The sequence below is a fragment of the Canis lupus genome, chromosome 8 (assembly GCF_048164855.1).
Source record: "Canis lupus baileyi chromosome 8, mCanLup2.hap1, whole genome shotgun sequence".
Lineage (NCBI taxonomy): Eukaryota > Metazoa > Chordata > Mammalia > Carnivora > Canidae > Canis > Canis lupus.
The window spans coordinates 76,619,556-76,632,258 of NC_132845.1; the positions used below are offsets into that span (position 1 = coordinate 76,619,556).

The window sequence follows — 12,703 nt, forward strand, 5'->3', positions numbered from 1 at the left end:
CAACTCATAGCCAATCATGTTTCCTTTATAATCTCATCTGAAACAATACATTTCTTCCTTAAAAAAAAAAAAGAAAAGCCAAATTGCCAATTGCCATTGAGTCTGTCTAAAATTCAGTCCTCTCCTTGGGCTATTCAAAGGTCCAGGGATCTTGTACAGAGTGAAATACTAGAGAAGGCATCTTAGGTGTTTGTTATACATGGGCTACTACAGAGCTTCATGTGGACAAAAAATGAATTATTCCTCAACCTTGGAGGCTCTTTGTGTCCCTGACACGTTGCAAGGAAGAGGAATCACTGCTGTGGCCAGGAACTCTGGGGAACATGTGCCATACAGCCATTCTTTCTCAAGGTCTAGCCCACCTCACAGTGCTCACTCAAGGCATGGTAGCTACTGGGCGCATTTTCCGGGACCGGTGTGGCACACAGACTTCTGGTCCTTGGGGGACTTTTGGTCCTTTAACATCAAATAGTTTAAAGAATAAACTCTGAAATCAGGCAACCTGAGTTGTCACCTCTGTCACATGACAGCCTAAGAGTTTGTGAACCTAGGAAAGTTACCTATGCTCTCTGAGGTTTCTGCATCTGTAAAACAGGAAATACCATCCAGATTTCTAGTGAGAATTCAACAGCCCAGCACATGCAACATGCTTATTAGCTCACAGGTCAGCAACAGGCAATGAATAAATGGGAGCAATTATTAATAAAGAAATCCTGGGGCAAATGCTCAGTTGAACAAACAGACACCTGTTAGCTATACTTTCTTATACTGGTTTAATCTTTCTACAAGGAAGATCGGTATTCATGTTTTTATTTTTTATTTATTCATTTTTATCTGTATTTTTTAAGTAATCTCCATACCCAACATGGAGCTCAAACCCATAACCCCGAGATCAAGAGTTCACATATTCCATTGACTGAGGCAACCAGCTGCCCCTCACATTAAAAAAAAAAAAAAAAATGTGCATTTTCACAAGGCATGCAATATAAACGAGGAAAACAGGCAGCTCTCAGAATTTCTTCTGAGAAACTCATTCCCAGGATCCTTCATTATTGCTCAAAAAAAGTGAATCACTTTAAGGAATATTTAGCAAATCTACTACACCTGACTGACCCTTCCACACAGGCTTGCACTGTGTCTATGGAGGTGTTGCAGAGGAGGAATCTAAGATGATTCTAACATTCCTGGCATGGATATATGCTATTGCCACAAGTGGAAAGAGTACATATCAGAAAAGAGAAAATCATTTGATGGGGAAACAGTTTCAGTTTTGAACAAATTAAATTTGAGGCATAATAAATAACTGGAAGTGGAGTTCAGTCTGATGGCAAAACAGGTGACACAAGCCTGTACATCATCACTGTACAGGTGACAGCAGAGCTGAGACCAGAGGAGACAGCCTAGGGAGAGAAATGCAGAGGACAGAACCCTAGGGAATAACACAATTCAAGAGGAAGTAGAGGACATAAAGCCTACAAAGAGACAAGGAAGGAGTAGAATTGTGAAATCCAAAAGACATAGGAAGTTCTAGAACAAAGGAGTTATCAAAAGTGTTAAAAGAAGTAAGAAAAGACTGAGAGTTTTCATGGGATTTGACAACTGGCAGATTTTTCACTTTTGTTAGAGCAGTTTCACTGAAGCACAGGAGTAGAAGCCAGACTCTGAATCAGACAAGAAGATGGAGAAATAAGGTGCAAACATAGTTAAGGCTGCAGGTCAAGGCTCTGGGAAGTGGCAGGAAGCGGTGAACCAGCAGCCTCCATTGCTGACCATGAGGGCTACCCTCAAACACCTCCTGGTCCTGCTCATTTCTTCTACTACCAGTCATGTCTCCATCCCATACTTCTCAGGGATTTTCAGATCATCTAATGTTCCCTAGATTAGGAAGTAAATCCAAAAGGCTCTTCTCTAGCAGTCAAGAACATGTTTCAATTATGTTAAGAAATGAGTACTTCGGGGCACCTGGGGGCTCAGTGGTTGAGCATTGGCCTTCGGCTCAGGTCGTGATCCCAGGATCCTGGTTCGAGTCCTCTATCAGGTTCCCTGTAGGGAACCTGCTTCTCCCTCTGCCTATGTCTCTGTCCCTCTCTCTCTGTGTCTCTCATGAATAAATAATTAAAATATTAAAAAATAAATAAAAAAAGAAATTAGTACTTCAGGGGTACCTGGGTGGCTCAGTTGGTTAAGAACCTGCCTTCGACTCAGGTCATGATCTCAGGGTCCTTGGATCAAGTCCCGTGTCAGGCTCCCTGCTCAGTAGTGAGTCTGCTTGTCCCTCTCCCTCTGCCTGTTCATGCTCTCTCTCTCTCAAATAAATAATAAATACAATCTTTAAAAAAAAAAAGAAATGAGTACTTCAGTCACTTAAACTTTTTTGGGAAGTATAGTTTAAACGACCATGTGTTTGGAAGGATGATAAATACTGCAAATAATGGGAGGATCCCTGGGTGGCTCAGTGGTTTGGCAACTGCCTTTGGCCCGGGGCACAATCCTGGAGTTCCGGGATCGAGTCCCGCATCAGGCTCCCGGCATGAAGCCTGCTTCTCCCTCTGCCTGTGTCTCTGCCTCTCTCTCTCTCTCTCTCTCTCTGTCTACCATAAACAAACAAATAAATAAATAAATCTTAAAAAAAAAATACCGCAAATAATGGAGAAAGCATTGTTCTGAAAAAGAGCATTCCTGGGATGGGTTAAATGGGTGATGGATATTAAGGAGGGCACTTGAGGGGATCCCTGGGTGGCGCAGCGGTTTGGCGCCTGCCTTTGGCCCAGGGCGCGATCCTGGAGACCCGGGATCGAATCCCACATCGGGCTCCCGGTGCATGGAACCTGCTTCTCCCTCTGCCTGTGTCTCTGCCTCTCTCTCTCTCTCTCTGTGACTATCATAAATAAATAAAAATTAAAAAAAAATATTAAGGAGGGCACTTGAGATGAGCACCAGGTATTGTATGTAAGTGATGAATCATTACATTCTACTCCTGGAACTAATATTACACTGTATGTTAACTAACTAGAATTTAAATAAAAACTTGAAAAAAGGAAAAGAGCTCTCCAAAGTCGAGCAGCTGAACCCCAATGGTTGAGGGTGATGAATGACAGGTCCAGGTTTTGAGGGACTGGAAGCTTATATACTTTTGGGAACCCATTTAAAGGAAAACACAATACAAAATTAGGTACAAAGGTGAATACATATTTAGGATGTAAAAACAAATCATAACAAATTTCTGGACGTCTTAGAGATTCAAGTACCATCTATTTAGACAATTTACTAGAAACGCTTCCTTATGTAACATTAGCTTTCTTTCCCTATTACCCTATACAACTTCCAACATAGGAAAGAAAGCACAGAGGGTGTTTTGAGGCTTAAATTCACTAGTAAACCTAGTCTACAGCAAACAGACCAAAGTGTAGTCGTCAGTAAAAGAAAGTACTCAGCCTTACTACTTAGACATATATACTGTAATCCTGTCTTGCCTAGGATCAATTAGCACTGTTAACAGTACTTGAAAATCATTTCACATGCTCTAAGCTGACCCTTTTAAAATCTCAGTATTCAGTTCTAAGAGATCACTTATAGTAATAAAACAAAAAATAATTCTTAAGTCCTTTAAGAAAAAAATAAAAATCCATGATCTGATTCATTCATGGTTAAACAACCCAACTAAGTGAATGGCCCTTTTACCCAGGACCTAGGAGAGCGATGGCCAACAAGCAGCAGAGATCCTCCACATGGCTATCACGTTTTCCATACGAGTACCACAATTTCTGGTCGAGTACTGAGAGGTGAGGAATTTGCATGGTCACGTGTGCTATGTGACACCAAGCAAGCATTCTCAGCTCAACTCAGAGGCATTAAACAGTCACTAGACCGTAAGTGATCTGTTACATCCCTAAAATAAGTACTTTCATTGGTTCTTCTCTGTAATTCCAAGAAATCAAATATTTACCAGATTGGTGAAATAGTAGCCATCCTCTCCAGTCATCAATCGGCTTGGGTTGCAGAAGCGGGTGATATACTGGATATTGGACTGAAGACGTGGGGGGTTGCCCTTCAAAACAATGTAGATGAGAGTTGGTAAAAAGTCATCGGCTGAGGCTGGCTCATTCTTGGTGATCTTAATAGCATTGAAGATGTGCTTGCTACACTTGGTGATGCAGGCCAACTTATCTCGAGGTACACGCTTTGAATCCATTTCAATGATATCTATAAAGCAGAAAAGACACTGCTTCCAATGAGAAACAATTCCATAAAAGAAGCATTAGAATAATCATTTTTTAATCTATCGAGTTACAGCGGTACCCTCGCTAACCCCTTCTATGGCAGATAATTTAATATATAAAAAATCTGGGCAGCCCCGGTGGTTTAGCGCCGCTTTCAGTCCAGGGCCTGATCCTGGAGACCCAGGATCGAGTCCCATGTCAGGCTCCATGCAGGGAGCCTGCTTCTCCCTCTGCCTGTGTCTCTGCCTCTGCCTCTTTCTCTGTGTGTCTCTCATGAATAAATAAAATCTTAAAAAAAATCTGACCACAAAAAAACATAAGCACTAGCTCATTCTTTCAGGATGCATGACCATGAACCAAACACTATGTGCATTATTTCTGTGCTCCATGAGCCTATTTCTTTTTCATCTTTTCATCCCTACTACTGGGAAGGGAACTGGCGTTGAGAGAAGTTTGATAATTTGCCTAAAATTATATAGACAGTAAGTGACAGTGGGAGGATTTGAAATCCAATCTGACTCTATTAAAAATCAATGCTTTTAATCACAATGATAAACTCCTCATGAGCTCGTTGAATAATTACAAAGAGTTTTTCCTGATTCTCTTCCTCTAGTACCCTGTTAAAGTCAGTTTAGAAAGCATACTGCTTTTTGGAAAAGTGGGTACAATACAAAGCATCACTGTATTGGATATCAAACTACAGCTGCTGAAATCTATCCACATATAGGTAGGTCAGAGCAGCCAGTCCCCATGGCATATAAATCCTCAACAGCTATAAACATCTACAGCACCTTTATGACATTTATACCTACTAGTTAGCACAGAGGATAGAGCAGGGTATAAAATTTAATCTCATAAATACCATTCATTTCCCTGAGAGAAAAATTACTTCATTGTCTCTAACGACCACCAAGTGGTGGGCTCTTATAAATGCACTCCCTATGTCACAAAGACTAGGGAGTAATAGGGAATAGTTGTCAGCACCACTAGAACCACACAAGAAGGAGGGAATGTGCCCTCCAATGTGCGTTTCTGCTTGCAATCTGGAGCAACGTGAAAGAAACAACTGAGGCAGGTTAATTTGACAGCAATTTCTGGCCAATAGCGGGAATAAGAGTTTCCAATTCAGACAGGATGGTGGTGCACACCGGAGTTCTTTCTGCTCCCAGCTCCCATCCCTGAAGTCGGTGCCCAGGGGACCACCAGCCATGGAAGAGCAGGTGGGGGGTGGGGGGCAGAGACATAGGACAGTGTGGAGGCCAGATTTTAATTTATTAATGTTTTCATTCCCTGTACCCACACGTCTGTCATGTGCTTTTGCTTATTTTATAGCTTAGTTCCTTCAATCTTTTAATTATGGGTTGTAATTATTGTTAATATATCTTAGCCTACTTTTTCTATTTGAGTAGAACATATTACAAAAAAGATTTGGGGGAAGACTTTTTTTTAAAACCTTTTTTTACTACTTTAATTTATCCTATTTAGCTTCCTACCTTTTATTATTGGTTTTTATTCTTTATTTTAAACTTTTAGCCACTTTCCCATTAATGTTTATTCTTTTATCCGGAACCATGTGTTGCTGCCAATGTCAAGAGGGAGAGCCTAGAGTGTAAAAAGGAAGAGAAGGGGGATGCCTGGGGGGCTCAGCGGTTGGGCACCTGCCTTTGGCTCAGGGCGTGATTCCAGGATCTGGGATCGAGTCCCACATTGGGCTCCCTGCGGGGAGCGTGCTTCTCCCTCTGCCTGTGTCTGTCTCTGCGTCTCTCTCTGTCTCTCATGAATAAATAAATCTTTAAAAAAAAAAAAAAGAAAAGAAGGGAAGGAAAAAAGGAGTAAGCATGGGGGGTGGAGATTCCTCCCACACTCTTTGTTCTACAGTGACCCTTCCCCTTCCTAGCATCCTTTAAGCCTGAAAGAAGTTTTTAGGGGGGAACTCCCCAGCACACTGCTGGACTCCCCAGCACACCGCTCTAAAGCGTAAACGAGGGGATCTGGGAGAAAATAACAGAACAGGAAACTCATAACTGTATTAATTCTTCTACTATTTCCCACCCTAGTCTGTCTATTATTTACTTTTCACAGCCCTCAGACACCTGAATTGTGTTTGCGTTCAAGGTTTTTATGTGTAATCAGTAGGAAAGACGGGCTGAGTGTGGGCACTCCATCTTGGCAGGAGTCTAGTTTTATCTTTAATGAAGTTTTGAAAACAAAGTAGGCTACACCTGTTGGTCATGATTTCTCAATCTTGGCACTAATGATATTTTAGATAGGATCATCCTTTTTGTAGGAGACTGTCCTGTCCTGCAGGATGTTTAATTGCATTCCTGGCCTCCACCTACTAGATGACAGATGTCAAATGAAATGGAAAATGCCTCATTCAGTGTATTTATCAACAAAACTGACAGTGCTGATTAGTAGTAACACATGGGATGATTTAGAGAAATTTAACTGATGTCTCCATTTTTAAGACTACTGTTACAGACTATACTCTCTGGTTGCTCCTGTACTTAGGCTAACAATTTTAGATTAGGAAGAAAGTAATCATACAGCCTTGTGTAATCATACACAAAATGTATCTGCACTTGGATTGGCAAGATATGGGGGCTAAGACAAGAAAGAGTAGGAAGGCTTTTAAATTTTTGTGGTCAAATTCCCACTATCAAAGAATCTCCTCAAATTCTTTTTTTTAAAATTATATTAATAAACTGTTGATATACTGAAATCCTCTTAATTCTGTTTTTGTTTTTCATTTGAGACACACACACACAGAGGACAAGCAGGGGAGCAGCAGAGGGAGAGGAAAAAGCAGGCTCTCTGCTGAGCAGGGAGCCCGAAGCAGGGCTCAATCCCAGGACCCTGGGATCATGACCTGAGCCAAAGGCAGACGCCCCAACTGACTGAACCACCCTGGCACCCTCTCTTAGTTCTATTTTTAAGCAAACAATGGTCTGACTCTTGTAGTTTCTGGTTTTACAAGGTCTATCCTATGGCATTTCAAAAAAGAGTCTGGGACATAAATTCCTATGAATTACTTAAACATAAACCAGTTAGTCTTGAACTTGGCCAGAGTCTTCAGAAAAAAAAACAACACAAGTACAAGGCCCCATATTCAGGCTTCTCATCTTTATTCTCCTATGAAGTTCCCAGAGCAAAAGGCAGGAGTGAGAGTGGGCTTTGACCCAGAGCAGTCAATTCATGAAACCTACAACACAGCCTTGCAGAAAAGCTCTGAACAACAAAGATAACAGTATTTAGCTAGGCCAGTTAGACTCTACTAGTGGAATTACAGAGAATAATTCATTTAATAACAGGAGTTAAAAAAGCAAAGATATACAAAGAGAAGCAGAACCTGAGAGAGTGGAAGAATCATCTTAATAATAGTCCCTAGAAGGCCCTGTGAGAGTCCTGCTTCCTTTCCTACTTGACAGTATCTTAAGCAAACCCTCATTTCTTCCTCTAGTTCTTATAACCAAAGGAGCCTACCTGATGGCTTGCCCCCAGCCAATGCTAACAGCAACTGATCAACTTTCTTTCTCAGAATTTCATTAACAACTCTAAATAGGCAAGTTTTTCCAACTCTTCTTAATAAAAAAGAACCTGACCAAGGTTGGATACCTTCTCTAGTAGGAAGAATTTGTTTTGATTCTTTTTTATTTTTTGTAACTTTCATGGTATACTTCTGCTGGGCTAGTCCTATGAATAAGAAATAGAAACTTTATTAGGTGCCTAGACCTGTCCAGGATGTGGAGCCACATCAGTTCAGGGTACTTCATTTCCATCTTGAGCAAACCAAAAAAATAATCCAAAGCACATCTCTAACAACCAATTAGAGAGATATTATTTTAGTATATACCTGTAGCATGGAGATTACCTTGCCCCATCAAATCTCTTCCTCTCTCCAAAATTATTTTGAATATATAAATGTAACTGAGTTTTAAGAAATTTGCCCTAGCTGGGGTGTCTGGGTGGCTCAGTTGGTTAAGCGTCCAACTCTTGACTTCGGCTCAGGTCATAATCTCAATCCCTACTGTTGGGTTCTGCACTCGGCATGGAGGCTGCTGGAGATTCTCTCTCTCCCTCTTTCTGCCCCTCCTCTCCCTTCCCCCTGCCCCCATCACTACTCTTTCAAAAAAGAAAGAAAATAAGGAAAAGAAAAGAAAGAAAAGAAAGAAAAGAAAAGAAAAGAAAAGAAAAGAAAAGAAAAGAAAAGAAAAGAAAAGAAAAGAAATCTGCCCTAACTGCATTTAACCTTAGTTTAGTTCAATGCCCCAAGAAATAAGAGACCCAGGTCACAGAAAGTAAAGAAATGTAGTTCACCTACTAAAATAAATGCTTCAAATTCAGAAAACTAGCACACTTACAAATTGCTTTTACTGCATTTCAATATGTCTTTGGCAGTCTGCATTTTAGGTACTTTACTATCTCTATGGTATGGACTTATGTTAACTTCAAGGGAGAAACATCCAGATAAAAAAGCTCTCTGTTCACTGACCTGTGATTGCTTTCACCACCATATCAGATACTTCTGAAATTTCTTCATTAACAGGGACACAAAGCATCTGAGGTGTAACCCAGTGCAGGGCTCTACAAAGAGGGAGAGACAATAAAAAAAAAAAAAATTCCAAGAACGGGCAGTCATTTGTCTGTCATTTCTTCCTTCAGTGAAGGGGAAATACAGGCACCACTGACGAATGAGGCAATCCTAGGCCCCACCACATTGCGCATGAACATCTCAGGAGCTCAGGGGAAGTGACCAGAATTCTAAAATGAGGCTTCTCTTCTGCATTTATCACAAGAAAAGCAGAAGACAATTATACTGGTTGAAATGAGATTATACTGAGGCTGAAAGATATCTGAGACTGAAGATTTGAGAACTGCGGCTCCTTTCTTCATTGTACAACACCATAATGTCCGTTTAGGTTCTGCCCTCAACTTCTGAGGCACACCAGAGGTGGCAGGAGATCAACGAGCATGTGTCACTGCAGTCTGAATCCCTGAATTTCCTGGTCACACCCTAGCTTCACAGAAAGAGATTCTTGCCTGATGAATGCTCTCACCCTGTACATCAATCCAAAGTCCATCTAGTTCCTCCTGGCTCCATCTGCCACCTTCTCAAAACCAACTCTTCGCTTCTGGTGTGACACTATCAAGAAGAGATCTACTAATGACCAGCCTCACTGTTTGGGAATCCTGTTTGGACTCCTAAGCCCCCTCCTCCAGGAGCACCTTACCACAACCAGCCTTGGACCCATGCCCATATTCAGATAGCCTATTTTCTAAAGGTTTCATTGCCACTGGAATACAGAGCCCTGGGGCTCACTCTACCGCCCAGGGAAGATGGAGTGCTTTGGGAAGTGTTATCAATCCCGTGTGAGTGGGAAGATGTGATCAAAGGAACAGCTAAATAATGAGCACCTCTAGTAGGGAGGAGGAATAATGACACCTACTGCTTTCACATGGATATTTACAGCTTCTTGCCTGACAAGACTGTTAATGAAGTGAGAAAATAATGAAATTTCCTCCTGTTCCTTGGAAATTTTGGAGATTTGAAACAATCTCAAACATCAGATCGGCTTCTTTTCTAAAGCTGCTTAGACTCAGATGGATAAGCAGGAAGGTGATTTCAGCCCTTTTCTTCTATCAATTTACCATAGTCCTTTTCCGTTTGGCATCATGAAGAAGATTAGATGCTCAGGGTGGTGGGTACCTTTGCTGGGTTTTTTGCTGTCAAGGTTTGAAATGCAAGGGCCGTGTTTTCCCACAATGTGTTCTCTTGATGGTAGAGAGTAAATACAAAACAAAGCAAAACAACTAACCTGATCCTCTTCTGAATAGCGAGATCTTTCTTCTCATCATCGGTAGTTTCTGGACAGAACACATATTTATAGAGACGAGTCATGATGTACTTTTCAATCTGATCCATTATCTTTTCAACTCTTTCTGGAGGCACTGAAATATCCAAATGGACACAAAAGCTCAAGAGAAGGATGGACAGTTTAAATTAAGAGTAAGTTTTCACAGCTTTTCCTACATAGCAAAAAACTAATTTACTAGTGATACATTAAATATATCAAGAAACAAAAGCTTAAGATGTTACATTAAAAAAATACCGTTTAAAAAACTTACAACTTTTGGGACTGTTTTTTTTACAGAATCACTGCTTCTAACTGTAACTGTTTTGGCAGTGGGAAGATCTCAGCAGGGGTCCCTCCCCACGGCTACATCAGAGGAGCACTTGAAATTCCCAAGACTGAGAATGATGGCAACTCACTCTTTCATTTTCCTGAGGTTTACTAAACAACCTTGGAGCTTTTAGAGATGAACAGGTAGAGCTTATTTCTCAGATATACATATATGCTAAGGATATCCTAACGCCCAACATCAGGGGAAGTCAAATTCAAGAAAAAAATCTCTAAAAACCTACAGCTCTAAGTCAGTGATTGTCAATTTTTTTTCCACTCCCCACCCATCTGAGGAATACATGATGACGAAAAATGACTTACCAAAATGGTGATCCAAGACGGGCATTTCGTTTAGAAACCCCTAAGGGGTTTTAATCGACTCTGCCCCTTACCCCTAATGGAATGATTAAACATTGTGCAATAAATTACCCAACTGCTGTGATTATCTTGGAGTGATACACATGGTGGTGGTATTCAAAGGCCCTCTAAGGGTAAGACCAGTTACCAGAATGTCAATGGAGGTGTTTATAGGACAGAGTTGGCAAACCAGCCAGGCCATCAGATAAACAGAGAAAGTACTAAGAGACAAAGCAGTCCGATTCTGTATAATACTAGCAACCCTTTTATGGCTGGCTAACAAAACATTACCTTTTCCACGAGTCTGCATTCTTTCAGCCACATTCTGGTAAAAATCCTGAGTACACTCTGACTGTTCCTCAATGCTTAAATCCTGAAACAAAGGGACAAAGAGGCTGAAGAAAGATTATGCATAAATCTGAAGCTGAAGAAAGATTATGCATAAAGCTCTAAATTTTACAAAGTTTCTAAAACCCACTTCTTAACTGGTGCTAATCTCAAAAAAACCTACCAATTATATTAACTCTGCAGAGAAGAAAAACCAATCCTTTAATGTTATTTATAACATCCCATGACCTCTTACTTCTTTTTGCTATATATATACACATATATATTCTTACAAGGATATAATGCATATTTTGATAATTTACACATTTATGTACATTTTTATTTATCTGACCTATTTAATCATTTCTGGTGGCTTTTTCACATTCCATTATATTAAATGATTTATTTAACCAATCTCTACCACTGTACATTTGTGTTCCTTCTCTTTTTTTTTTTTTTCACTATTATGCACTACAGCTATAAATAATTATGTGAACTGTTTCTCTTGGGTTATTTCTTTGTGATATATTTTCAAGAGTGACATTAATATGGGCACCTGGTGTCTCAGTGGTTGAGCGTCTGCCTTTGGCTCAGGTCATGATCCTAGGGTCCTAGGATCAAGTCCCATATTGGGCTCCCCACAGGGATCTTGCTTCTCCCTCTGCCTGTGTCTCTGCCTCTCTCTGTGTCTCTCATGAGTAAATCAATAAAATCTTTAAAAAAAAAAGTGACATTAACAGTTTAATAAATACGAACAACTTTATAGCTCTCAGTATCTACTGCAAGATACAATCCTCAGAAACTCCAATGTCCAGCCATTAACTATGTATGTGTGTTTATTTTTCCATGGCCCCTACAACAATGAGCTTTATAATGTTCCTTTGCGTTTATTGATTATATACGTATAATGTGTACATTTATTCTCTATTTTCTTCTAAAGAATAAAGTCTAAGTAAAATAAAACTACAATTCAGCATCTAAAACTACAATTCATCTATTCAACTGAATAGATGATAAAAAAAAAACATGGAGTGAAACAAAATGGAGGAACAACACAAATGTGGTCCTTGAAGATACAGAAATTAGTTGAATCAGCCCATATATATTTATCTGTAACTAAACTTTCTAAGCAATCATCACTAAGACAAAAATAGTCACATAATTGGATGTCCAAAATGTAAAGTGAACTAACTCTCCAGGTGAAATTCTAACACCAAACCCCAAAATTTCTCCCAAGGATTCTCATAACTGTTAAGTATAGCTGCTCTCCCCAACTCTGATCTTTCTTGCTTTTCAATCTATCCTGCACACCACAGTCATCTCAGATTCAGATCTGGACACAAAATCAGATTATTGTCAGAGTGTCACACCTCCAATGGTTGTCCATGAGACAGATGCTGAAGCCTGCACTCAGCACCACCTTCCATCCTCCTTCTTGCTTACCCTTCCAGGTGACCAATTTCCTGAGGGTCTGTTTTTAGTTGCCGCACCTCTCTAACATTATAAAGTTATTCTCTGTATTACTTTTGCTGCCCTCCAGTCTTTCAAATGCTGTCCAAGGAAGGCTCTGTTCACACCTTCACCTCTTCTAAGACGTAATCCTTCATCCCCTTAGTC

The 12,703-nt window shown here is 40.3% G+C and overlaps 1 protein-coding gene across 16 annotated transcripts in view; it reads right to left on the reverse strand.

Annotated features, from left to right (window-relative positions):
* Nucleotides 1-12,703, reverse strand: part of LOC140639128 (BTB/POZ domain-containing protein KCTD7) — a 94,829-nt gene that overhangs the window by 2,514 nt on the left and 79,612 nt on the right. For 13 of the 16 annotated variants that reach the window (XM_072837590.1, XM_072837589.1, XM_072837591.1 and 10 more), the window contains 4 exons: nucleotides 11,051-11,132; nucleotides 10,037-10,169; nucleotides 8,713-8,804; nucleotides 3,947-4,203 (listed from right to left, as the gene is read on the reverse strand). In XM_072837590.1, the coding sequence (XP_072693691.1) occupies nucleotides 3,947-4,203; nucleotides 8,713-8,804; nucleotides 10,037-10,169; nucleotides 11,051-11,132 (564 nt within the window). Of the gene's footprint in view, nucleotides 1-2,165; nucleotides 2,330-3,946; nucleotides 4,204-8,712; nucleotides 8,805-10,036; nucleotides 10,170-11,050; nucleotides 11,133-12,703 lie in introns of all 16 variants that reach the window. The other 3 variants (XM_072837603.1, XM_072837601.1, XM_072837592.1) reach the window with 1 other exon arrangement.